At 42.6% G+C, this 27,193-nt stretch overlaps 1 protein-coding gene across 1 annotated transcript in view; it reads right to left on the bottom strand.

Moving 5' to 3' along the window:
• Nucleotides 1–410: 410 nt before the first annotated feature.
• Nucleotides 411–27,193, bottom strand: part of Gp2 (glycoprotein 2) — a 34,195-nt gene continuing 7,412 nt past the window's right edge. Inside the window, exons 3-11 of the mRNA XM_004855827.4 lie at nucleotides 24,864–25,307; nucleotides 23,932–24,042; nucleotides 23,000–23,211; nucleotides 22,378–22,526; nucleotides 20,831–21,076; nucleotides 19,770–19,932; nucleotides 18,165–18,249; nucleotides 16,944–16,988; nucleotides 411–7,350 (exon numbers count right to left, since the gene is read on the bottom strand). Of these exons, the coding sequence (XP_004855884.2) occupies nucleotides 7,292–7,350; nucleotides 16,944–16,988; nucleotides 18,165–18,249; nucleotides 19,770–19,932; nucleotides 20,831–21,076; nucleotides 22,378–22,526; nucleotides 23,000–23,211; nucleotides 23,932–24,042; nucleotides 24,864–25,307 (1,514 nt within the window). The 3' untranslated portion in view covers nucleotides 411–7,291. The remainder of the gene's footprint in view (nucleotides 7,351–16,943; nucleotides 16,989–18,164; nucleotides 18,250–19,769; nucleotides 19,933–20,830; nucleotides 21,077–22,377; nucleotides 22,527–22,999; nucleotides 23,212–23,931; nucleotides 24,043–24,863; nucleotides 25,308–27,193) is intronic.

The following is a 27,193-nucleotide window of genomic DNA, read 5'->3' as shown; positions in this document are numbered from 1 at the left end:
AACTCTCAGCAGCAGAAGTCAGACTGAAATAGGAATTTCTTGGTTGCTGGTCCATTTCGCTCTGGTGTCAGTTTCCTTGCAGACAGAAAGAAGGGGTTGGATTAGATCATCGGGGAAGCTCTTCTGGGTCTCCTGAATCTGGTGACTCTTCTGAAATCCTGCTGAGGGTGGAAGGGCCTTAATAATGTCCCAGAAAAATGGTTTGAATATCTTTCTTCTTTGCCAGAATTCACTAGTGGCTGCCTCCCAACACACACACACACACACACACAAAAGGAGGGCACTAATATGCACACAGGCACACATAAAAACACATGCATGTTTGCATGGGTATGTAGCTCATGCAAACACTGCACATGTGCACGCACACATACACATCTTGGCACAACTCCGAGGTAGATTTTTATTTTGTCAGTGTAAAGCATCAAGGAGGGGAAGCAGTGTGACAAAAAGAGTGAGCCCCTGCAATGTACTTATGGAGACCTGAGTTCCATCCCGGATACTGCTGCTTCCTAGCGGTGCAGCCTGGGGCAAGTGAACCATTGTTCTCGCCCCTTCTCTCCTCATCTGTAAAATCCAATGTGAAGCATTGAGACACCTGTGGGCACTCAGTGGATGCAGGCAGGTGTTGTCAAAGTGATATCAGGGAGCTCCTTAAGTCTTTCTATGCATCAGTTTCTTCCTCCGTAAAATGGAATAACAGCCTCTATCCCAAAGGACTATTGTGAAGATTAAGTTAGTGAATAAATACAGAATGTCAGGCTGATTTGTACACACTAAGTGTTCGTAAAGTATTATTCTGCAAGTGGGGAATTCCACCAACTGGTGAGAGGGAATTCCTTCCCCATGCCCCCACCAGCCCTATTTCTGCCAAACAATGATTTTTAGGGATAGCCTCCTTTGGTCACATCTAGGAGAGAAGAGGGCAAGTAGAGGTGTGAGATGCAGCTTAAGTCGTTAAAATGGGGCCAACACAAGAGTGATGCTAATGATGATGACGATGGTGGTGGTGACGATGATGATGCTCGTCATCTTCTGCATGATGCTCTGTGGGTTGCAAAGTGACTTCACAGCCTTTGGCTCTTTATTTCTCTGCCATGCCTTCTGTGTATAAGGAGAACACTTGCATGCATGGCCTGGGCCACAGAGTCCAAGGTTCTGCCCTTTACAATTGCAGTTCTTCTCAGTGGATTTGGAGCCAGATTTGGTCACTGAAATAAAATGTGCACAAAAAGGCCCCATTCCCTCCCTGCCAGCCCAGTCAAGCTATAAGGTATTCTATGAAGCAGCACTAACTCTGGGGGCCCAAGAATTTGGTATTTTGCTTGGTTTTCAAACATATGCTTTTCTTCTCCTTCTTTCTGGTCCTAGGAATCAAATCCAGAGTTTCAGGCATATGAAGCAAGTGCTCTACCAGTGGGCTCCATCCCCCAAACCCCATGCTTTTTCTCATGCCTGTGTGTTTGAAAGCCTCTCTCCCTGACTTTCTCAGATTTGATTGCTAACTGGCTGCTGTCTGCATCAAGTTCTCCCACACTCTTTTTGGTTTTACTTTATTTCTCTCCTCTTGTCATTAAACAGTGATTACCCTTGAGCTTACATTCAGCCATAACCACTATATTGGTTTCATCACAGCCCTCCTCAGCTAAACACACACACACAAACACACACACACACACACACACACACATTTAACTACTTAATAAACAACCTCCCTGAAAGCTGCAGGAGATGGGAACTGAGAGGAAAGAAATAGGCCATTTGTAAAGTTGGCTGACAATGGGGTGTCAGGGAATATCTGAGATAGAACCCAGAATTTCTATTTCATGTTTGGATTTGGCTCTTCTGCCATGACTATCCAAGAGAGAAAGTCTCCTTTATTTCTGATATTAAGCTGTTTCTTTCTCTTCCAGAAGACAACAACATTAATTGTTTAGGGGGTCAAGGAATAAAGAAATGAAGTTAGCATGCTTCTTCATTTATTCAGCCAATAATGTTTGAATATGGCAAAGTCCCTGTCCTCAAGAAGCTAATTGTCTGAGAGTAGGGTAGATGTAAAAATAGATCATCTCATTTGCAGATTACACATATTATAATAAAAGTCTGTAGAGAAGGGCTCGCAATGTGAGGTGTGATCAATTCTAGACTGGACAGGAAGATCACAACAGAAAGCATACCAAAACGGAGTCTGAAGTTGGCACCCCAGTAGGATGAGGTGAAGCAGAACAGCTCAGATTAGGCATGATAGCACAGCCTGTAATCCTCACACTCTGGGAGGCTGTGGCAGGAGGATTACTAGTTAGAACCCAGCGTGGGAAACTTGGTGAGACCTTGTCTCAAAATTTAAAAAACAAGAACAAGACTAAAAACATAGCTTAGTGTGAAGGGTGTAGGCTCAATTCCCAGTACTGCAAAAAATAAAAGAATCTCAGGGAACTCTGAGAAAGGTGGTGAGGCTGGAATGTAGGTTATGCAGGGGATACGCACAGAGGGTAAGGCTGGCAAGTCAGGCAGTGCCTCAGATGGTGGAGGACCCGGTCTGCCAGGTAGACAGGCAGAGCTAGGTCCATAGAAGCTAAGGAGCTGGTGGAAGAACTGGAAAAAAATAAGTGACTTTTGTTTTAAGTGCTTATGAGTTGCAGGATAGAGGAGGGTGAGCTCCTGGAGCAAGACAGCTCAAAAGCTCTAATTACAGGGGCCCAGGTAAGAGAGGACAGCAACTTAGAAAAGGTCAGGGTCAACAGGGTTGCAGAAAGTGGATGGATTTAATGGAGTTTTAGAAGGGAAAATCTAATATGATGATAAACGAAAATAAGGGTGATTTCCAGCCCTTCATGGAGAAAGAGGTTGGAGGAGAGGGAGGAAAAGTGCAGAAATGCTTAAAAGGATTAGGTTGGGCGATCTGACCCTCTTCGATCCAAATTTCCTTCAGAAAACTGGCTGTGCTTTCCCCCCGCCTGCTTCACGCCCACCTGGTCACAACTCTGTGAGGGGTTAATGACTGCTCCTTGCTGGACCTCAGTTTCAGTCTGTAAAATGAAAGGACTAAACTCACTGGGGTTTAGGCTGACCTCTCCCCGCAGGCTAGGCTGAGCTCTCTCTTCTCTGCATCTTGTACTGAAAGGGAATTTCTAGGCAGATGCATATATTTCTAACAAAAAATAACTAAATTGGCAATGTTGAGTTAACTGTGCTATTAAGCAACTATGGGTTAACTAGGTGACTTTGTAGAATGTACCTGAGTAACCATGACAAGTTCTGTAATTTGTCACCAAAGGAGCAGAACAAACTCAGAAAGTCCTGCCAGAACTCTGCTCTGCCCCTCTCTGCTGCTCTGTTTTGTGTAAACCCTGCTTGCTACATTTCCAGGGAAACTCCAATGGAATTAAGCCTTGTAGATGTAAAAAATGACAAATAACTAACCAACCAAAGACTGCCAAATACTCTGCTTCTGTTTCTGTACCTCCTGCTTGCAACCCTATAAAACTGCTGGCCTGCCAATATTCTGGGCCTGACTTCTTTGGGGAAAGATCCTGGTCAGGTCCACTGGTGTAAATAAAGCTGTTTACTGTCTCCAGACCTCTGGGTGCCCTCTGTTTCCTGGTTCTAGTATTCTGCAGCAGTAGCAGTGTCAGCCTCAGTCTTACTTTCCTTAGCCTTTATTGCCTAGAGTCTGCATGCCCTCCCCACACCACCGCCCCAAAGTAGACTTTAAATTCCCGCAGGGCTGGTCTCTGAAACACCCCTTGATTCTCCACCAGCTCCTGGCAGCTCCCTCAGGACGGCGAGGCCACTGCCCATGATGTGAGTCAGGTTCCTTCTCACTGTCCCCATTGTCTGTCTGATCCTGAACTTCCAGATGCTGGGTCCAGAGTACATTTTCATTTTTCCCCCTGAGCTGGACTTTTCCTTGCTCAGTACCCAGCTGGGTAGCACTTAGGGTGAGGGAGAAGAAAGCCAATGAGAGAGGAGAGACATGACTAGAGTCCTGCTTGACTCACAGGAAGTTAGATCCAAGTCCTGTGTCATGTAGGTGTGTGTGTGTGTGTGTGTTCATTTATATAAGTGCATGCGCATTCTTGAGTATCACACATGAGAGTTCATGTATTCAGTTCTATATTAAGCTGTATGTGCAGATCTGTGTATATGTATGCATCTAAACAACCATGCATGCATGTCAGTGTACATCTGTATGTCCATAAATGTCAATGCCTGTGTATATGTGAGGGGCCCTGTTGCCAAATTTGTGTGTCTGTCTACATAGGAATGTCAGTATATATGTGTACCCATATGCCTGTATACATACACAAAATGTGGCCAACATCACAGTGTGTCTTCACCCACTTGATTTACCAATCTGGCACTGTGAAACTTGTGACTCTTCTTCAGAGTCAAAATGACCATGAAAAGTAAACATTTGGAATTAATTCAGGACATTGAGGCAGCCAGGACAGTGCAACTAAAGACACTCACAAAACAGGACTTCCAGAGCTGCTTCAGAAAGTGGCAAGAACAATGGGATAAGTGCACTCAAAGTGGGGGAGGGAAATTAATGATAACATGTCTTTTACTGTAATACGTTTTAAAAATTTAAACCTTCACCATATTTGTTAATCGTTCCTTATATTACATATGTATGTGTTTGTGTCATATAAGCAGAGGTAGAACACAGCGTTTAGTTTAGATCATATGCCCCAAAGTCTGGTTCAAGCCCTGAACTCAGCTCTTAAAAGCTATAGACTCCTGGGTGAGTGATTATTTCCTCTGAGCCTTGGTTTACTCATCTTTAAGTTGCAGATAATACTAATACTTACCTTCAATGTCTATGGTGATGGTTGGATGATAGAATGTCCATAATGCACTTGAAAAAATGCCTAATAAGGAAGGCATGTCAAAAACCGTTGGTTGTTACAAAATCATTCACAGCACTAAATATATAAGTGGCTGGGCTGCAGGGTCCAAGTGTGGCTGTGTGTGAGAATGTGTGTTCATGTGTGGCTGTGAGAATGTGTATGTGTGTGTGCGTGTGTGTGCATGTGCAGAGGTGCCCTTAGGCATACGAGCTTGGTATGTGTGTCTGTTAGTGTTTGCTGTCATGGTTAGAGTCATCGATGCACACAAGGACTTGGGTCTGAGGGTCAGCGAGTTTATGTGTTTGGTGTGGTCTGCTGGACCCTTCTAAGAGAAAGGACTATGTCTTATTCATGTTCATACCTGGGCCCCTGGACCTGGAATATAGCAGTAGCCCAGCAAATTTGTGTTGACTGAATGAATGACAGAGACTGATTATTTAGGGATTGTTATTCAGCATTTTCTCCTAAGAAGGGGATAACTAGGGGATAGACAGAGCTGTCATGATAGGCAGATCGGTACATGGATAGGTAGATGGATGGATAGATACATAGATAGATAGACAGACAGACAGACAGACAGGGTTGGCTCTAGTTAAGTGAACTCCCATGCACTTTATTCTGGAAGAAATATTCAAGCCCATATGTCCCAGGAAGTTCCAAACCATTGTTGCTGTCATTATTGTAGAGTTGTTTTGAGACCCAAGGAATGCAAGACTGAAAAGCTCAGCCCCCTACCTGACATCAGCAAAACTCTATTTGCTTTGGATTTGTATATATTGGATGTCCATATAGAATTACATTTAAGGAAGGGTTCCATATTTTAAATGTTTGACAACCTTATTCTAGCCCAACCCTTTTTATTCTACAGAAGAAAGAAGCAGAGCTTCACAGGGGGAAAGATTAGAACCTCCTGATTTCTCTTTCAGGCCTTCTCCTTCTACTCTTTTTACCTTGGAATGCAGAAGGTATGGATCCTCTAACTTACTTGGAAACAGAAACTCCTCTCTTAAAGAAGCCAGTATCTCTGGCTTTGTGTGATGTCTGTTTAAGAAGCAGCCATTGTTTGATACCAGCCCTGTCAGATCAGCTGTTGGGCCAGCTGGTCCCACAAACCCGGGCCTCAGGTCTATGGACCAGAGGAAGCAATTTGACCCCAGCAGTGAACTTGGAGTCCTCTGGGGAAATTTGGATCTGGGAAAGCAAGGTGCTAGTCAGTCTCTGCTGGTGCCTAAATTGAGAATAGATGTGAAATGTCCCTTTCAGTCAAAGGATGGATGAACAGGGAGATCTGGCTCCAGAAAGGGGAGGAAGAGGGAGACACACAAAGATCAGCAGGTACAACAAGCTACACAACCTCAGGAACAGTGACAGGTGGAAAATCAGACAAACTTCATGTTCCATAGTTTTCCTGATGCCACTGCCAGTTCTGGGACAGCCAGGATATATTTCTTGTCCTTGGATGTGTGCTTTTATATCCTTAGAATTGATTCCTCTTTTTCCTGAGTTGGAGTGGGTTTCTGTTTCTTGCAACCAGACCCTCTCTAGAAAAGGGAGGGCATTGTAAACTCTCCTCCCAGTAGACATATAGGTCTCACCCTGTCTCCTGACTTTTCCCTGAGGCCAGCTCAGAGAGGCCCAATGTGTAGCTGTGGGAAGGGGAAGCTTTCCCATTGGTACCTTTGAAGAGTCCTCGCCAAAGCTCTTCAGGAGGGACATTTGCTTATGTCCCAGTTTCTTCTGCTACAGTCTCACAGCAGAATCAGTGTATCCTTTTCTGCTGGGATTCCCTGCTTCACCCTCCACAGCAAGTGTGCAACTAGTATAACAGCAAGAGGTGTTTTTTGGAGGTGATAGGCCTCTGCATCAAAGTCGGGCAGGTCCTCCAATATCTGAGTCCCAGGGGTTAGAACTTGTGTTGTGCTAAGCAAGTCATTGTGGTGGGGTGGAGGACAGAGGAGGAGCAAGACCAGCCCTCCCTGTGGGAATCTCCCTAAGTGGCCCTCATGTTCCCACAGCAACTGGTGCAACCAAAATGGAAACACATCAAAGGAGGCAGAGAGAATGCAAGGGTGGTCTGTTTGATTCATTCACAGTACGGCAGGAGGCACTTGGGGAGGATTCATGGAGGACCCTCTTTCTTGTGCTCACTGGCTCCCACCCAGTGACAGGATGCTCACTTCCTGCCTGGAGTTATCAACATACCATTCCGGTGAAGAATAGTGCCACAGACACACCTAGAAAATTTGCTTTCAAGCTACCACTAGTGAATAAGAAAATCAAAACTCGTCCCAGGACAGGCTGACAGGACCCCCACCGCGAGGAGAAGAGGAATACAAAGGCATAGGAGTGGCAAAGGAGGGGCAAGCTCCTCCCTCAGAACAGAAGGCACTGCCAGGATGAAGAACTTGGACTTCAAGGCCAGACACTCAACTGATCTCTTAGAACAGCCACGCCAGGAGGACAGGCAGGAGGAACATGGGCCAGGCCACCAGGAACCCTGAAACACAGGAGACATGACAGTCAAGCATTGAGCTTTGCAACTTGGTAACACACGTGAGCTGTCCTCTTTGTCATGTGCTTCATCTAATCTGAGTCACGACTCCTGTGAATGACATGGTGGAGGCAAAACTGTCTAATCATCAGTCTCTCTCTCTCTCTCTCTCTGTCTCTCTTGACAGGGTCTTGCTAAGTCTCTAAGTTGCTCTGCCTGGGGCTCAAACTTGGTGATCCTCCTGCCTCAGCCTTCCAGAGCGCTGGGATTATAGGCTTGTACCACCATTTTCATTTTCTTCTGGGCAAAGGAAAGCAGACTGAGGTAGCTGGGATCATGTGACTGAAACTGGGTAGTGACATATGGATGGAAGTCATCTATGCCATGTGTACGCCTGGTCCTGAACAACTGCAATATAATGCTTTATGCCTCCTCCTCCTCACCTAGGAACCAGTTGCACAGGATTCAGGATAGGGCTCACAGGGAATAGTGGAGTTTCCAGAAGTTACCAGAAGCAGTGAGAGCCTGAGTTTCTAATGACATCTAGGAACAGAATGGTTCCCCTTATTGATTTGGTGGGAAATTATACTGTTGTATAAAGGCACAGAGGGTTGGGGATTGTTTGTTCCAGCAGCTAGAATGACATACTGGCTAGTACTGAAGAGGTAGAAAGACACAGAAGTTAAAAAACACTGCCTCTCACCACTACCCTAGAGCACCAAGGAGGTGAGCCTCTCTGACCATCACACCACCCCACCCCACCCCCGCCATGCTGTGCCGAGCCATTACCTGGATCCACACTGCAGAGTTGTAGGGGTCATAAAGGACATTGTTCTGAGCTTGAGAAGATAGAGTAGAAGTGAACAACAGAAAGAGGGCTTCTCTGAGACCCCTTGATGAAAATTAAAGCCCACCAGAAAAGTGAAGAAAATCTCTGCAACAAAGGCACACCAGACCAACTTAGTTGAGGAAGCAATGGTGTGGATCAGAGCAGTGCAGCTCCAAGCAGATCCCAGCCAGGGCTCTGCCTCAACCCCAGAGGCTGGGGCACACCAGCCCAAACCAAGGGCCTGCCTGGAAAAGAGCTGCACAGGCACATAAGCAACAGCCAGAGGTTTGCTCCAATACCATCAGTAATTGCATGAGACCCTAGCCAGAAGTTTGCTCACACAATAGGAATTGGGGTCCACAGCCCCCAACCAAAGACCCTCCCAGACAATAGCTACATAGGGGCCCTAGTCATTTGGCACACCTAGATACCATCCCAAGTGTGGACAGGCCCCAGCCAGAAGCTCACTCAGACAACAGGTCAGCTCAGAGATTCAGAAGGCCACCTTTCAGAACCCAGGAATTAGTGTACTGGTGAGCAGCAGAGAAAAGGCAGCTTTGTGGCTTGCTGAGAACTGAAGACAACTGGGTGAGCAAAAAGTTGCCTCAACAAAGGCACAGCAGGCTGCATCTGTTCAAATGAGAAGACACGTAAACAAGCCTCAAAACCAGACTTCCAGATCACCTAAGGCAACCCCAAGGGGCAGTGAGATGGAACAATCTGATGTGCAACCACCTGGACTCCCTGAACTGGCAACAAAAGAGGATCTGGAAAAAATGAAATCAGAAATAATTTCTCAAATAACAGCAGAGATTGTGCCCATGGTGGAAGACATGATTAATAAATCTAGAGCAGACACAGATAAAAAAAATGGAAGAGCTGAGAAACATGATGGAATCCCAACATAGGAAACAAATGGAATCCATAAAATGGATGCAAACAGATTTCCAGGACATTAAACACTCCATTGAAAGTTTATGCAGCAGAATGAGCCAATGTGAGGACAGAATTTCAGACATAGGAGATAAGATTGCAATTAGTGACCGGGAAAAGAAAAATTTCTTTAAAAGATTAAGGGATCATGAAAAATCAATCCAGCAGCTGCCAGATGATGCAAAAAAAGAACATAAGAGTGATCAGAGTCAATGAAGAAACAGGAGAGAGTGCATATGACAAAAAAAAAAAAAACCCAACAAAAAAACCCCTGTTCACAGAAGTGATGGCAGAAAACTTCCCAAACAGGGGAAAAGAACTTGACATACAGATAAGTGAGGCATGTATGACTCCAACTAGTCTTGATCCAAAAAAAATCTACACATAGGCATATAATAGTTAAGATTCCAGAAACCCAACAGAAGAACAAAACTCTACAAGCAGTTAGAGAAAAGAAACAAATCACATACAAAGGAAAGCCCATCAGAATCACAGCAGACTTCTCAATGAAAACCCTCAAGGCAAGAAGAGCTTGGAGTGACGTATTCCAAGCCCTAAAGGAAAACAGCCTCCAACCCAGATTGATGTACCCTGCAAAACTATCTTTCAAAATTGATGGAGAAATAAGATACTTTCATGACAAAGAGCACCTTAGGAACTTCATGAATACCAAACCAGCACTCCAAAAAATTTTAGACAATATCCCAGGGAAAGACAATGAGGCTCACAACCCCAGGAAGCCCAGCAAAATGAATCCATCAGGCACAACCAGAAACAAAATGCAAAGGGGTAAGAATCCAACAAAAAGAAAAAGTCATGACAATGATAATATGTATCAGTTATAACTATCAATATTAATGGTCTCAATTCACCAATCAAAAGAAATAGACTGGCAGAATGGGTCAAGAAGCAAGATCCAACAATATGCTGCATCCAACAAACACACTTAATTAGAAAAAAAAACCTCATAGATTGAAAGTTAAACCCGAAAAAAAGCAGGAGTAGCCATCCTCTTTGGAGGTCAAGTGGATTTCAAAATCTGAAACACTTCTGGTCCCCAAGAATTTCAGATAAGGGACAGTCAACCTGTATGTACAAATCTATTCTGAACATATGTTTTCATTTCTCTTAAGTAAAAAAACCTTAAGAACAGAACTGTTTGTTCTTAATAGTAATGCAAGAAATTTCTATATTGTTTTCCAAAATGGTTTTATTATTTTACATTCACATTAGGAGTATTGGAAAGTTCTAACTGATTCACATCTAAACTGACATTTGTTCTTTTAAAACCTTTAACTTAATCTCCCTAATGAGTGTATAATAAGATCTTATTGTTGTACTGATTAGTATTTTTCTGATTCTAGTGTGGCACACCTTTCCTTGTGCTGTACTGGCTATTTATCATCTTCTTGGGTCTACTTTTTAATTGAGTTGTCTATTAATGAGTTATAAGAGTTCTTCATATATTCTGGTCATAGGTTATATGTATTATAAATATGTTCTGGTTAAGGACTACTTTTCATTTTCTTAATGATGTCTTTTAAAGTTCTAAATTTTGATGGAATCTCATTTATCAATTTTTTCTCTTCTACATCATGTTTTTTGTATCCTAGGAAATTCTTGCCTACCCTAAATTCTTGAACATTTTCCCTCATAATTTCTTCTCAAAGTTTTACAGTTTTAGTCTTTCATATTTAGGTTCTTAGATCCTTTCAAGTTATTTTTATGTATGGAAATAAAGGGTTGAGGTTAATTTTTTACATACAGATACCAGATGTTCTAGTACCATTTGTTGAAAACATTATCTTTTCCTCTGCTCTTGAGTTCAGATCATGTTCTATAAAATGTTAATGTTAAATGATCTTTCAAAAATCAGTGGACCGTATATGTGTGGTTCTATTTCCAGATTCTCTGTTTTATTTCATTGATCTATATGTCTTTCCTTACCCCAACACTGCCTTGATTACTGTAGCTTTAGAAGAAGTCTTAAAATTAGGTAATAAATGTCTTCCAACACTGTTATCTTTTTTTTACTTTTCCAGGTCCTTTCTACTCCTACATAACTTTTAAATTTCAATATCCAGGGCCAGGGATTTAGCTCAGTGGTTCTTCTGCCTGCTCCACAAGCGGAAGGACCTGAGTTCAATCCCCAGTACAAAAAAAAAATTTTTTTTCAATATCCAATTCTTCATTTATAGCAAGTATATATAGATCTGAATTTTTATATATACTTCGTGTTTTCTAATCCTGCTAAATTCAAATACAAGTTCTAGGGGCTTCTAGAGATTTCTTAGTATTTTCTCTGTAGATGATCATTTCATCAACCTACTAAGATTTTACTTATACCTTGCCAATCCTATGCTATTAGTTTATTTTCTATTGCCAGACTATTTTGGGTTAGGCCTGTGTTTCAAAGTTTAATGGACAGATGAAGAGTAGGCATATCTGCCCTAGTTCCTAATCTTAGGGAGAAAGCATTGTATCTTTTTCCACTCACATAAGGTGTTTTTGCTGGAAGCATGGAGTACATGTCTTTTATCTGCTGAGAAGGTTCTGTTCTACTTCTAGGCTCCTGATAGCTTTTACCATGAACAGCTGTAGAATTTAGTCCAATACTTTTTCTGCAACTACTGATAGGATCATATGGCTTTTTCCTTTCCTCTGTTAAAATGATGACTTATGAGGGTGGATCTTCCAATCCTGAACCGACTCTGCCATCCCTATAATAAAACCACTTACTACATACTGCCAGATCTGACTTCTAATAGTTTGCTTTTTTAAACAAATGTTTTCTTTATTCATACTTTTCTCTTCTGTTATCTTTATCCAGTTTTAGGATTAGCACAATGTTGAGTTCCTAAAATGAGGGGAGATGTGTTCCTTCTTTTTTCTGCTGTAAATGTTTGATATAATTTATCAGTTAAAATGTATATGAGCCCGTGTTGTCATATAGGTAGGTTTTCAAGCTAAGAATATACTTTCTTTAACAGGTGCTATTCAAGTTTTATATTTCTTCCAGAGTCAGTTTCATTAATTTGTCTTCCAAAGTACTTCATAGGAGTTGTCAAATTTATTTCAAAAAAGACTTTTGTAATATGCTTTCTATATCCTTTTAAATTCTGTAAAATGTGTGATAATGTCCTCTAAATCTTGATATTGTAATTTTTAAAAAATGTATAATTGATATTGTGTAATAGAAAGAAAAGGTCTAAAGGAGTAGGGCAAGTAGAAGGGGTAGGGGAAAGGAAAGAAGGGAAAAGAAAAAATATGAGAAAAGGAAAAAAATGGAGACAAAGTCTTTGTAGATAGGGAAGGATGAAGAGGGTGAAGGGAGGGCAGGGGAATGCGGAAAAAATACGAACCAAGATACTCATGTAAAGGTACGAGATCCCATGATGAATGTAACTGTATTGTATACCTAAAACGTACCAATAAATTTAATGGAAAGATTAAAAACACAAACAAACAAACAAACAAACTGCCTCTGAGGCCAGAATACTTAGTTTAGAATTTCATTTCTCCTACTAGCTGGGACATTCCTGGCAAGATATAAAATCTCTTTGTGCTTAAGTTTTTCTGTATGCAAGATAGAAATATTAATAGCACTTCAGGCTGAAGTGGGCCAATTTAGTATTTAGAACAAAGCATGGCACATGGTAAGCCCCACACAAGTGTTGGTTTAAAAGATTAGACTCTTAAAATCTCAGAGAGCTGTGATCATATCTCTTTTGCACATCACTGTCTACTTAGTGCTAAGGAAGGGCCGGGACCCTAGATGACAGGTGCACTGTATCAGGGCCTAGGTGAGTCCTGTGCTCCCAGCCCCATAGCACCATCAAGGCACAGCATCTCCCTTTCCTCCAAAATTCAAAGTTACTTGCCAAGGTCCAAACAGTGGGGAGAGGAAAAGCAAAATTTTCAGAAAAATAATTGTATGACAACCAGATTATAATGAAGACATGGATTTATGTTCAATTAATTCTGAAATGAGGAATGACTGGAAGATAGCCAAGTATGAAAAACGAGGGCCCTCTTGTGGCGGTCTGCTATCTCCACATCATACCTGTCTCCTCTCTTCCAGAAGACCCTAAATTCAGTCCATCTGAGAAATTCATCAATTCAGTTTTTATATAGACCTTGTGTTTTCTAATCCTGCTAAATTTAAGTACAAGTTCTAGGGGCTCCTAGAGATTTCTTAGTATTTTCTCTGTAGATGATCATTTCATCTACATATAAAGATTTTGCTTCTGCCGTGCCAATCCTATCCTAGTTGTGTCATTTTATGGCCAGACAAGTTTGGTGGGGCCTAGGTTTCAAAGTTTAATGGACAGATAAAGAGTAAGCATATCTGCCCTTGTTCCCCACCTTAAGGAAAGAGCATTGTATCTTCTCCATTCATATAAGGCGTTCTCACTGGAAGTATGGAGTACATGTCTTTAATCTGTTGAGAAGGTTCTGTTCTACTTCTAGTCTCCTGATAGCTTTTACCATGAACAGCTGTAGAATTTAGTCCAATACTTTTTCTCCAACTAGTGACAGGATCATACGGCTTTTTCCTGTACTCTGTTAAAATGATGACTTTTGGGGGTGGATCTTCCCATGCTGAACCAACACTGCCATCCCTATAACAAAACCGCTTTCTACATACTGCCAGATCTGACTTCCAGTAGTTTGTCTTGTTAAACAAATTTCTATCTGTGTTCATACTTTTCTCTTCTGTTATCTTTATCCAGTTTTAGGATTAGCACAATGTTGAGTTCCTAAAGTGAGGGGAGAAGTGTTCCTTCTTTTTTCTGCTTTAATTGTTTGATATAATTTATCAGTTAAAATGTTTATGAGCCTGCTGTTGTCACATAGGTAGGTTTTCAAGCTAGGAATATACTTTCTTTAATAGGTGCTATTCAAATTTTATATTTCCTCCAGAGTTAGTTTCATTAATTTGTCTTCCAAGTTACTTCTTAGCAGTTGTCAAATTTATTTCAAAAAAGATTTTTGTAATATGCTTTCTATATCCTTTTAAATTCTGTAAAATCGGTGGTAATGTCTCCTAGATCTTAATATTGTAATTTTAAAAATGTATAACTGATATTGTGTAACAGGAAGAAAAGGTCTAAAACAGCAGGGGAATTGTGAGGGGTAGGGGAAGGGGAAAAAGGGAAAGGAAAAAATATGAGAAGAGGAAAAAAAATGGAAACAAGGTCTTTGCAAGTAGGGAAGGGTGGAGGGGGTGAAGGGAGGGCAAGGGAAGGGGAAAAAAATAAGAACCAAGAGACTCATGTAATGGTACAAGATCCCAATGATGAATGTAACTGTATTTTATACCTAAAATGTACCAATAAACTTAATGGAAAAAAAAAAGAAATTCATCAATTCAGGAAACTGCTGGGAAGCTGCACTGTGGCTAACTAGAAGGAGTGATGGAAATGAACAAGACCTGAGGTCCTGACTTCAAGACAGTTCCACTTTAGACGGGGATTTAAGGATGGAAAAAACTTTTTCATGTCTGGGTTTCACTAATATAAGTCATTTTTGAGAAAGCAAAATCTTAACTATGTGCTTTCTGTTTTGTCCAAAATATTTTTCTTCGATTTATATGCTGTTAAACTCCAAGTCACTCATTAAGGCCTCATTTAGATGTTACTCCCTGATGAAATTCTTTCCTGACTGTTCCCAGTACAGTTAATTGGTCTTCTTCCTCCTATGCCATCTACTTTCCTGTCACGTATTTGCTGTGTGCTAGTGTCAACTGTACAATGAACTATTGTTTCCTCTGCCTGTGGAGCCCAGTTCCCCTAGTATTTGCCATCTGGCTTCTTTTCTTTGTTTGGTTAAATACTACTTCCCTTGATAGTTCTTATGACTCTTATCCATTCTTATATTCAGTTTTCTTTCCTACTTTAATAATAAAACCACCAAACACTGATTGGGCATGTGGCCACCCAGAGTAAAGATTGTATTTCCCAGCATCCTTTGCAGCCAGGTATGGCCATGTAGCTAAGCACTGGCCAGTGAAATGTTAGTGGAGGTATAATAAGGTGCCAGCTTCCAAGAACGTTCCTTAACACTCTACTTCTTCCATGTTCCCTCCATCCTGATTCCTAGGTGTGAAGGGTGGGGCTCTGGCTGGCATCTTGGACCAAGTAGATGATAGCCACACCTTGAAAATTGGGGTAAGCTGAAAGGAACCTGGATCTTTGATGACTTTGTGGTGCTAGCCTGAAAACCTTGGACTGTCAGCCTCTAGATTTCATTTGTGTGAGAGACATTGTCTGAAGCCAGTCTACATAATTTTGGGGGAAAAAATCATTTCACCATTAAATTATGATTAGGGCTGTCTGAGAGCTCAATTGTCCCATAATGCTGTGATGCTCAAGGGCAGGATTATGTCATCTGAAGATATCACTGTTCTTTGAGAATCTAGTAGTAATACAAAAAGAGAACAGTTTTCACCTAGGAAGGGGCAAATTTCTTATCAGCTTAACTCATCCCACCTACTGTTGTAAAAATGTTTTGCTCATCTCACTGTACTAATCAACATAAGCTCCATTTAGCTATAAATGTCTCTAATTTTTCATTTTTTATGGCTGAGTAGTACTCCATTTTATTTTAAAAAACTACATTTTCTTTATCCAGTCTCCAGTTGATGGGCATTTGGGCTGTTTCCAAGTTTTAGCTATTACAAACTGTGCTGCTATGAACATGGATGCACATTGAGGCCATACTCTTAAGTGAAATAAATAGGACACACGTGTAAATACAAATAGTTTCTCTAATGTGAGAAACTGAAAGTGTAAATAAGAACTAAAAGGTATAATAGATAATGTGAAATAGGAAGAAAAGGGGCAAAGGGGAAGGGGAAGTGGAAGGATTAGGGGAAAGGAAAGAAGGGAAAAGAATTAATATGAGAAAATGAAAAAATGGAAATGAAGTCTTTGTAAATAGGGAGGGATGGAGAGGTTGAAGGGAAGGCAGGGGAAGGGGAAAAATAACAACCAAGAGAGACTATGTAAAGGTGCATATCTCCAATGATGAATGTCATTATGTTGTACACCTAAAATGTACCAATAAAATAAAAATTTTTTAAAAATATATGCTCCTCATCGACCTAAGATCCTCATCAGCATAAGACCCTCATTATCATAAGATTACCGCTGCCCTCTGAGTCATCTGATACTTCCTCCAATTATAAGATCCCCCTCAATTTAGGATTATCGCCACCCTCCGAGTCATGTGATGCTCCCTATGAACCCAGTAAATAGTGGCAAGCTCAGAGTGTCTTTGTCTTTGCCCACTCTAAGGCACTGACCTTCTGGCCCTCCATATACATTTGAAATTATGCAAGTTTCTATTGTCTTTTTTTCTTCAGCCCCTCACTGTTCCCCTTGCTAGGCAGTCGCAGGACTGATTGACTTTCAATAAGAGATGAACTTCTTTTTGGTTTAAGACATTATTACCCATGCTGGTAACATGCTATCACACAACCTCTTATTTCCAAGTGACTTTTTTGTTTATTTTCTCTTGTCTATTTCCCACTCTGGAACATAAGCTCCAGGAGAGCTGGTACATGATCTGTCTTGCTCTCTGTGCTCACTAGTGTATCTTCAGCGCCTAGAATAATGCCTGGCTCATTGGGAGCGCTTGATGAGTATTTGTTGTTAAATAACTGCCTCCTTTGCTACATTGTAGAGCCAGTCTTGGGTTTAATTCATTCTCCATGTCCAAAGTCTTTAGCACAGGGCCTGGTGCACAGAAGAAGCTGCATCGAGGTGCACAGGACTGCAAAGGGGAAGGAGATGGAGTTGGACGGCCATGGGAAAGACAAAAGGAAACAACATACCTGAAGTTTGGGGAGTTCCACTTACGACACCAAGAGCCTGGGCCCCTATGGACAAGAGCAGAAGGCGAGAGTTTTCTCAGTCATGCTCTGCTACTACTGCCCTGTGGCTGCTGCAAAGCCCTCCTGGCACAGTATTCACAAACGTGGACTATCTTCAGGGTGGGGCCATCTATAGTTATCTGGTAGGTACCTTTCTAAATGTAGCTCGTGCATCTTAAACTTATTCCTCTTAACATATTGTGAGGGAAGCATCTCCAACCCCATTCGACAGTGAGAAGACTGAGAGTCAGCAATGCTAAGGGACTTGCCAAGTTGACCCCGCCCACTGATAGCACAGCTGGGATTGGAACCACACATGAAACTTCAAGTTGAGGGACAATAAAGGGGCAGGACAACTTGGGGCGAGTCTTGATCCTGAGACAGGCTCCATCTGCTCCTCTGTAAAATGAGAGTAACAATAGTGTTTATCTCCTCGGGCTGTTGTGAGCGTTCAAAGTGTTAAAGCCTATAAAGGTGTGTGGCATGGTATCAGACACAACGAAAGTATTATGATGATGACTACCATTAATAGTACCATATCTTAATTTCTTCAGGGCAAAAAAATTGCTTTCTTTTCTTTTGGGTTTCTTGACTCCTCCATTCTGGTAGAAGTAGAAATCATGGCAGTACTGTGAACTTGTGTGTAGAATGGATGGAAATTTGAGGAGCAGTTGGAAAGCTTTCCTATATCCTGCTCGAGAAGACTGTACACAGTCATTCACCAGAAAACAAAGTTACATTGAAGTAGGAGTTAGGACTCAGACTTCATCCAAAAGGGGCTGAATTATAGGGACCTGAAGCAGTGGAAGTAAGAAAAAGGCCACATGCTTTACAGTCAGACTGAGCTGGGTCCTATCCTAACTGCTGCCATTCCTGGGCAAGGTGATCTTAGGTGACGCCTTTCTCTCTGTGAACCTTGATTTCTCACTTGTAGAATGGACACAGTCATAACAGGGTTAAGTAACTGGCTGAATACAAGAGCTAAGCCTGGTCTCCAGCACGTAGGAGACCCACTGCAATGGCAACGCCATTCCGAGTCAGGGAAAGATGTAGAGTCATCTGTGGGGACTGGATTGAGGAGGCAGAAAAGTCCTGAGGAGTTAGCATCGGTTACTCTGGGCCTCTGTGGTTAACTGTCAGCACACGGCCAGCTGACCTTCTCATGAAGACTCAGCCTCTTACCTCTCCGAGCGATGGGTCCCAGATCTAAAACTTTGCCCAGGTCAAGGGCCAGTACATCACTGCGGAGTTGATTTCTTGAACAAGACTATGGAGACAAAAAAAAAACAAACCCTCTTATTATACAACAAAATTTAGATGCAACTAATCTACCTTCATCCATCTGTCCATCCATCCAACCATCTATCCATCTATCCATCCTTCCAATAAATACATATGGAGAGCCTTCACATGCCATGTCCCTGCCACAGGTGACTCTGGGCTAAACACTGGACCTTCCTCATATGGCCCTAATTCTGATACTGTACTTTTCTCAACCCAGAGAATTCACACTGTTATACCAAACAAATCTGGGTTTGGAATCTCATCTCTGCTCCCTTTTAGCCCTGTAGTTTGGGATAAATGATTTGGCTACTCTATAATGATTAGATAGGACATACCTGGTTTTGAAGGCTAGAACAAAGAATATGTATAACATTTAGGTAGATAGTAAACACTCAATAGATGCCAACTCTTCAGGGCAGGGCCCAGTGGGTAAAAGGGCATGGGCACTAGAGTCACAGCTCAGCTGGGGCACTTCACAGGTCTGTTATGTTTTTTTTGTTTGTCTTTGTTTTTAGCACTGGGGACTGAACCCAGGACTTGCACGTGCTAGGCAAGTGCTCTACCACTGACCACCTCCTCTTTCTGAGATAGATTCTCACTAATTTGCCCAGGTTTCCCTCAAACTTGTGATTCTCCTGTCTCAGCCTCCCAGGTGGCTGGGATTTACAAAGGTGTGCCACCATTCCCTGTTCCACCCCTAATACTTTCTACCTGTGTATGGCCCTTGGACAAAGGACTTCCCTAAGCCTCATTTTCTTATTTGTACAGTGAAAAATCTACTTAAAGTGGCATTGCAGGGCCAGGGATTTAGCTCAGTGGTTTCGCCGCCTGCTGCGCAAGCGCAAGGACCCGAGTTCGATCCCCAGTACCAAAAAAAAAGTGGCATTGCAAAAGTTAAATTAGATAAGGCATACAAAAGTTTTGGCATGCTACTTAGCAGAGTAAGCACTGAACAAATTAACTATGGGACAAGTATCTCTTATCCAAAATGGTTGGATGCAGAAGCATTCTTCATTTGAGAGTTTTTCAGATTTTGGAATATTCAGATAGACTTTATTGGTTGAACATCCAAAACTTTAAATGTTCAAAAATCTAAAAATCTGAGCATCATATTGCTCCTCGAAAGAATTTGGACTTCAGATCATACGGATTTCAGATTTTTGCATGAGGGATGCTCCACTTGAATTATTATAATCATTCAAAATACGTCTTGTGTCAAGGAAAACTGATCTGCCTGCTGGGGACAGAATAATTGTTTATAAATGGGCTTTCAAGATCCTTAAAGTCTTCCTATCTATTCATTCTCCCTGGTTCCTTTCTCCCTCTCTCCTTCACATCCAGCTACCCATCTGTTTTTCAGTCTCCTCAGACATCGGTCCAACTAATCTACCTTCTTCCATCCATCCATCCATCCATCCATCAATCCATCCATCCAATAGATTTGCTGCCAGGTGCCAGGCTTCATGCCAGACTCTGAATTGTCCAGTTCAAAGAGACACTCACCGGTTGGCATTGTTCGTGAAGGGAGTCACAGAGATGAACCTCACAATGCAGGAAAACTAGGTCATTATTTCCAGCAAACATGAACATCTGAACTGAGAACCGGCTCTCTGAAGACACTCCATTCTCCTCCACAGAGATAGTGGAATCGAGTTGATTCGGGCAGCTGGATGGAGGAAAAGGACAAGCGCTGGAGAAATGAGAAAGTTACACAGCCCATCCCACCCCAGTTCCTTCTGTCGTGGCACCAGACTTTTTCTATTCCTCTATTTCTTCCATAAGTTCACATACTTTAAATTATTTGGGACACAATCTCTGGAGTGAGAAAGACTGATTTTACATCCAGCACAACCCAATTTCTAGCTAAATGATCCTGGGCAGGTTATTTAACCTTAGTGAGCCTGGATGTTCTTATTGAAACACAAAAATAATAGTATCCACCTCATAGAGTGGAGGTGAGTCTTAATGAGACATTGTACATATTGCTTAGCACAAAGTTTGGCACTAGCTAAGCTCAAAGATAAATATCACCAAAGAGTATTACTGTGCTTTGAATCATGATCTATAGTTACGTATTTTCCTTTGTTTGTGTCAATTATGTTACTGAATAATATTTTGTCCCGTGATATTTATCATATCTTTTTCATGTTGATCAGTGTTAACATATGTATAATAGTCTATCATTACTCAATTTATCCCCCATTTTTTCTTTTTTGGTACCTGGCATCAAACTCAGGACCTTGCGCTTGCGAGGCAGGTGGCAGAACCACTGAGCTAAATCCCCACCTGCCACCCCCCTATTTTTTGAACAATGATCTCATTGCCAACATTATGAAGAATACCAAAATGGAAAATAATTGGCATTTCCTTATTCTACCCACCGTCTGTTTTGTATTAATGTTCTATGCTAAAATATCAGGGTCAGAGGATGTGGTTACAGTATGTAATACTGAATTTTTTCATAAAGAAGCAAGTCAGTGTACACAATCGCCTGGTCTGGATGGGATGAATAATCTCTCCCAAATTTTGTTAAGGCCAAAGAGAATCCCAGAGTCACCCGATACCTGTTTCTGATGATGAAGTACTTCACAGGGTCATTCTTGTCTTCAGAAGGGGTGGCATAGCAATTCTTTAACAACAGGTTAAAACGGGAGCTGTCTCCTCTCTCCAAGATGGCGCCCACATAGAGCATGGATTCCACTGACAGCACAACTGTATCCCCTTCATAAGGATTTGTGTAGCTCTGGTCTTGGAAGAGGGCCATTCTGACTGTGAAATCTCCATCCCCGCCCACACTGATGTTCAGAGAACTAAGACAAGGAAAACCCCAGCAAAAACATCAGATTTTGAGCAAAGAGTGCAGCATAAATCAATCCCTGTATGTGTATAGGTTATAGAAACAAAAGCGCATCTTTGTCCTCTAAGTAAATAATTCAATCGTCCATTTAAATGGAGTGTTTACTAGCTTCTAGACACTCAGTTGGACACGTGGACAAGTCTGTCTGCAGAATCTGCACTGATCTCCTTTCACTAACCTTTACTCCTCATATGAACTAATTCTTATTCCTTACATTCCCTGACTTTATGTTGTAGGACACAGCTCTCACTCGCTTAAGAAATAAGGGTGAGAGTACACTACCGTCTCATTGCTCGGAGAAGGCGGGTTGGGACCAGTTCTGTGGGTTCACAAGTTTTAGCCTCAATGTCATCCCTCTGCTCACAGTCTTTTCAGTTAAACTCCATTTTAACAAGGAAAATACTCATGTGTGTGTGTGAGTGTGTTGTTTCTAGAGATCGAACTCAGGGCCTCCCGTGTGGTAAGCAGTGCTCTACACCCTCAACCTTCATTCTGATTCTGTGTGAACCATCAGTCCCAACACAATGGAGTCCGAAAACCACTGAACTTGAAAGTTTCTAACCCTTCTGATTCTTCCATTCTGAAAACCCAGGAAATAATGAAGGAAGGGGACAGGAGCTCTGGATTTCTGGACTTCTACCAGCTCAGAAAATTCCACAGCAAGTCTAGAAATATAAAAAAAAAAAAATTGATTCATCAGGGCCCCTCTCCAGGTAAGGAATTACAGCAATGAATAAAACCGACATGAGTCTTGCCCAGATAGAATCCCATCCAAATTTCTTTGCTGTGGAGGGAGGCACTGTTTATCCAAACAGTGGCTTCAGTTTGAATCTGAAGTTGGCAGTGAAGTCTTCCCCTCTCTGCCCTTCCACTCACCAGGATTAGGTCCGGGCCCCCTGCTCCCTACTCCAAAGCACCCCATGATTCTTCTACATTGTGTTTATCTCACTTGTGAGAAACTGTTGATATAATTATCTGTTCAGTGCCTTTCTTCACAAGGAAAATACCTTTTTCAGGGTTATGGTTCCTGAGCACATTGACAAGCATTGTTTCCTAATGCAGCATTGCTTTGTAATAATAATCTTTAATATGTATGGAATATTCCTTAATATACAATCAACAAATATTTGTGGAATGAACGAGTGTAAGCTCACAAAAGGTGTTGCTAGCATTGTGTGGACCTCATAAACTATGCCAGAGTGAGTGTGTTGAAAGTCGAGGTTATGAGTCAAAGGGCAAGGGTCAGTACCGTACCTTACAATGGGCTGAAGTGCAGTTTGGAGGCTGACCTTCATGTCCAGTGGGTAGGCACACTGGAAGTTGATGTTGACGAGCACGTCTCTGATGATGAAATTGTTGGCCAAGGAGAGGGTGTTTTTGTAGATGGCATGGGTTCCATTTTTCTTTGGCATAAAAACAATACTACATATAATCTATGTGGTTGTGTGTATGTCTGTCCCAAACTCAGATCTGACTGATTCCAGTGTTGGTGTTATCAGCCATGTAGCTACCCTGCCTTCGGATCTCAAGGAGGCAAAGGGGCCTCTTTTTCCTCTTCCTGTGGCACTGACACTTTATGGGAAGGGGCATGGGGGTCCTGGACTAAAAACTAGAACAATAAATGACTAACCCCGCCGGAGAGTCAGGGACCAACATGTGTGATCATCAGTGTACCCTTCCCATACCAGCCTTGATTAAAATAATCATAATCATGGCTTACATTGGCTAAGTGCAAGTGTCCGCCTGCCCTAAGCTTTTTATGTGGACCAAGATGTGGACCCCACATAAGCTTGGGGGCTTAGAGAGGGTAAATGACTTGCCCTAAATCTCACAGTTACTAAGCTGGGTCCCATCAGCCTGAGACCCACTGACTTACCTCAAGAATGTTCCCGCAGGCACTATCTTGGACAGGGCTGATCACAGATAACCAGTTGCCATCTTCTCTTTGCAGGACGCTGCTGCAGTTCCAGTCACTCAGGTAGGCCAACACCTCCTCCCCCAAACCCAGGCTTTCCAGCAAACATTTGTCCAGATTCACCTTGATCTCACTGGCCCCACAATCCAGCTGAGGCTGCAAACTGTGAACATCTGGAAAGCCAAGAGGGAGCTTGGTAGGATGGACAGAGATCCAGAAGTAGTGCGCAAGCCACCATGCCCAACAGGAGGCTGGGTAGGCTAGAAGGATCCTGAGACCCATGTGGGATTCACACTCAGCCTGGCCAAGACCGCTAGTGCAAGATTTCCAAGCATCTTGTGTGCAGACTTGGCTGAGTTCCCTTTGAGGATTGGGATCTTTGGAGAAGCAAAATGGTCCTGTATTCCAAACTATCATCAAAGCTAGATACACTCTCCTCTGTGAAGCCAGCACATCTGACCAAGTTCAGAGCTACTGCATTCTTCATTTGTTCATTCATTCTACAAATATTTCTTGAGCATCTCCTATCTGAGTTCTGCCCCAGGCATCTGCCCATATGCCAAACATGAAGGCTCTAGACATTTTTCTCTAGATATTTGTATAGCTCCTACTTGTAGAATTCTCATCTTCAGTACCCTTGTCCCTCCTGGGTCAAACTTGCCCTTGCCAGAACTGGTTCCTGAGGATATGATCCGGAAAGTTGTTCCAGCCCTGCCCTCTCATCCTTACAAACCCCTTGGCCTTGAAGCAAGAATTCAGGAGAACCCACAGCTTCCCCCAACCTCAGCTGCATACCCCTGACTTTGAGCCATACCTTCTCCTGACCCTCCAAAGGTCCCTCCTCCTTCCCTGCCCACTCAGGACAGCAACCACCAGCCCTGGGAGCTGCTCACCAGAGCTGTTGAGGTTCTGTCTGCAGAAACAGCCCCAGATGCCATCTTCCATACGGCACTCCTCTTCTGGGCGGCAGGTGTCCTCACACCTGTTCTGCACGGTGGAAGGGTCTAGGAGACGGAGCATGGTGGGAAAGGGTCAGCATGCAGAGCAGGGCAGGGTAGATCTGAGGCTCCCCAAGTCCAACCCCTCATTCCAGCAGGGTGCTAGAGTCTAGCTAACCATGTGAGATACTTAGTGGATTTCCTGACTCTCATCCCAGTGGTGTGATTAGGAAGCTAAAACTGCTATCAAATCACTTACTGTAGGCTAGGTAGGCACTGTTACTTTCCATATGTTAGCTCATTCCTCATGGTGACAATGTGAGACAGGGCAGCATGGTAGCTGAGCTCATTCATGCCAGGGGTAGCATGCTTGGGTTCAAATTGCAGCTCTGTGATATTGGGAGAGCTATTTAACCTCTCAGTTTCCCAGACCCCTAATCTGGGTAACTCTACAGCACTTATTTAATGCAGTTTCTGGGAGGAATCAATGTGTTAATACACTTCATGTGCTTAGGATAGCAGTAAGGTGTGTTGTGAACTCTATGCATTGGCTGTTAGTATGCTATTATCCAGTTTCTCAGAAACTGATCAGAAAGCTGAGGCTCTGAGAGGTACATTGACGTGCTCAAGTGAAAACGAAATCTGAATGAGTCTGAAGTCTTGATGCGCAGTATGCACAAATCAGATTTTACTCTTGAATCATAATTTCTGGCTTGACTCAAAATGTTGGAAGGGCTGGTAACTGTCGGGATATACTCCCACCGGGCAAGTGCTGGCAAGAGCCGAGAGGAAGCTGCTGTAGCTGCCTGGTCTCCTCTTCCCCAGCTCTCCTCGCTCTGTGAGCCCCGGGCACCCCATGCCTTGCCCGGCCCGCAGGTGCTGCTCACCTGTGCAGTATCTCAAAGTGCACGTCGGGGTGGACTCCAGCCTGTACACATGGTACCCACCCGGGCAGGCCTTCACCAGCACGTTGGTGCTCCAGAGACAGCAGCTTTCACTCCAGTGGGCACAAGCAGTGTGCTGAACGATCCCATCCCCAAGGAAGGGGTGGGTCCCGTTGAGCCACATGGGAGCATCGGCCTGGCATCGGCGCATTGGGACGCAGCTCTCAGACATCCGCACTCCTCCTTCACCCACAAAGCGGTACCAGCCACGCAAGTCCACATCACAGACCTTGTTGCTCACGACTGTGTTCTCGATGCTACGGGAGGGCTCGTCCAGGACGGTGTGATTCTGGCAGGGGTCAAAACAAATGTCGGCCTCTGGGGTTCCAGGATCTCCGCAGGCCAGGTCTTGCGAATAGGAACTGATTTCTCTGGGACTTGTGTAACCTGTGAGCCGGACAGACAGAGCATGCTTGGGTTTACTCAGCAACTCCAGAGGGCACAAGATTTTAAGTCCCCCTTACACTGTCCTTTTTATGTGCTAAGGGCCCTAAGGAGGCCAAGAAGCACACAGTCTGTGAATGAAACATCAAACATCATCACCTTGGGATCAGAATAATCGGGGAGAATTTTGTGTGGTATTTTATGGCCATTAAGGACATTTGGGCCCCTGGCCTGAACAAACCTCCACTCCCCACCTAGAGTGACAGCGAGCTTCCTATGGGGCTGCCCAGGAAGCCCTGCTTGACCAATATTTGTTTTTCTCATAATTGTAATGCAGACTCACTGGAGGGGAAAACCTCAAATATTAAAATGAATACAGTAAAAATGAAATTTGTCATCGTGCCCACTTCAGCAGCACAAATGCCGAAATTAAAGTTGCTGTGAGCCCATCATATCCCCCAAGATATTCATAAAATTGTTGTACAGCTTTTAGTTTCTTCTCATGCATATAAATTAATAATTATTTTGTAGAAATAAGACCCAGTTTAGTGCTGTCCAACTTTTTTCCCATTTGCATTTTTATTTAATATAGCATAGACATTTTTCCATATCGGAGAAGTCTGGTTTAAGACTTCTCAACCTTGGCACTACTGATAGGTTGGTTGGATCATTCTTCATTGTGGGGCTGTCCTGTCCTGTGCATTAGAGAAACTTTCTGCCCTCTATCAGCGAGGTGCCAATAGCACCCCTGAAGTTGTTCCATTGTCAAATGTTCTCCTTGGGGAGAAAAATTACTTTCAATTGAGAACCATTGATCTTATAAGACCAGTTCTTATTACTGATCTTCCTTTTTCTTTTTAAGTTCCAGGGGATGTGATATATGATAAGGTAGAGATATAATGAAAAGTACAACCAGTTGTTGGTCAGAGTGGCTTTAAATCCAGCTCCACACCTTCATGGGGCCTCATGTTGGCAGGGGTTTGAGCTTTCCTGAGGCTCTTTCAAGCTGATGGTTCCCAAACTTAGTTCCCACAGCGTGGATCATAATGTTGCTATACCCGTGTCTGCCTGTCCTGGTATGTACTTGCAAGGTTCCTTTAATTTTTTTTTTTTTGGTGCCGGGGATCAAACTCGGATCCCTGCGCTTGTGCAGCAGGCAATGAAACCACTGAGCTAAATCCCTGGCCTGCAAGGTTCCTTTAAATGATTTTCTGTAAAAATTAGTTACATCTAAAGGAATGATATCTAAGACACAGTGAATGAATTGCATTTTTAATATACATGAAAATAAATATACAAACATTAAACTTTTTTTTTTTGGTACCAGGGACCTAAGTTGGTACCTTGTGCTTTCGAGGCAGGCGGCGTAACCACTGAGCTAAATCCCCGGCCCCAACATTAAAGATTTTTAAAGAATCTGCCAGGCACTGCCAGAGCCATCTTGGGATGCATATGCTCCACTCGGGAAATAAAAGTTTAAAGGGTTGTTAGAGGAGGAAATGAGATGATTTCTGTAAAATGCCAAGTCCCGCACCTGAGTCGAGCTTGTTCTGTCTCTGGTTCCAGTCTGCTGAGTGCCCTGATTGCACGTGATTGCATGACAGAGAAAGAACAAACACGGGCTCACATTTGTTTTTTTAGCATTGTCTCCTTTTTCTTATTTTAATGTAGCACAATATTTATTAGTAGTAATAAAGAAAATATAAAAACACTCTTGTTATGTTTATGAAAAATAAAACAAAATTTCATAACAAAATAATTAGCAAATGATAATAGTTATCATACTGTGTACCAGGATCTTAAAAGAGTGGCCAAAAGTTGCTCAGCTACAGAAAAAGACTTCTTACAAAGAAGAAACTAACAAATAAAAGGACAAAACGTTTTTTCAA

This window comes from Heterocephalus glaber, unplaced genomic scaffold, assembly GCF_053883595.1.
Source record: "Heterocephalus glaber isolate CG9 unplaced genomic scaffold, H.glaber_assembly_v1.0 deba00000943, whole genome shotgun sequence".
Classification (NCBI taxonomy): Eukaryota; Metazoa; Chordata; class Mammalia; order Rodentia; family Bathyergidae; genus Heterocephalus; species Heterocephalus glaber.
The sequence above is the reverse complement of the archived record's forward strand: the minus strand, read 5'-3'. Positions and strand labels throughout refer to the sequence as shown.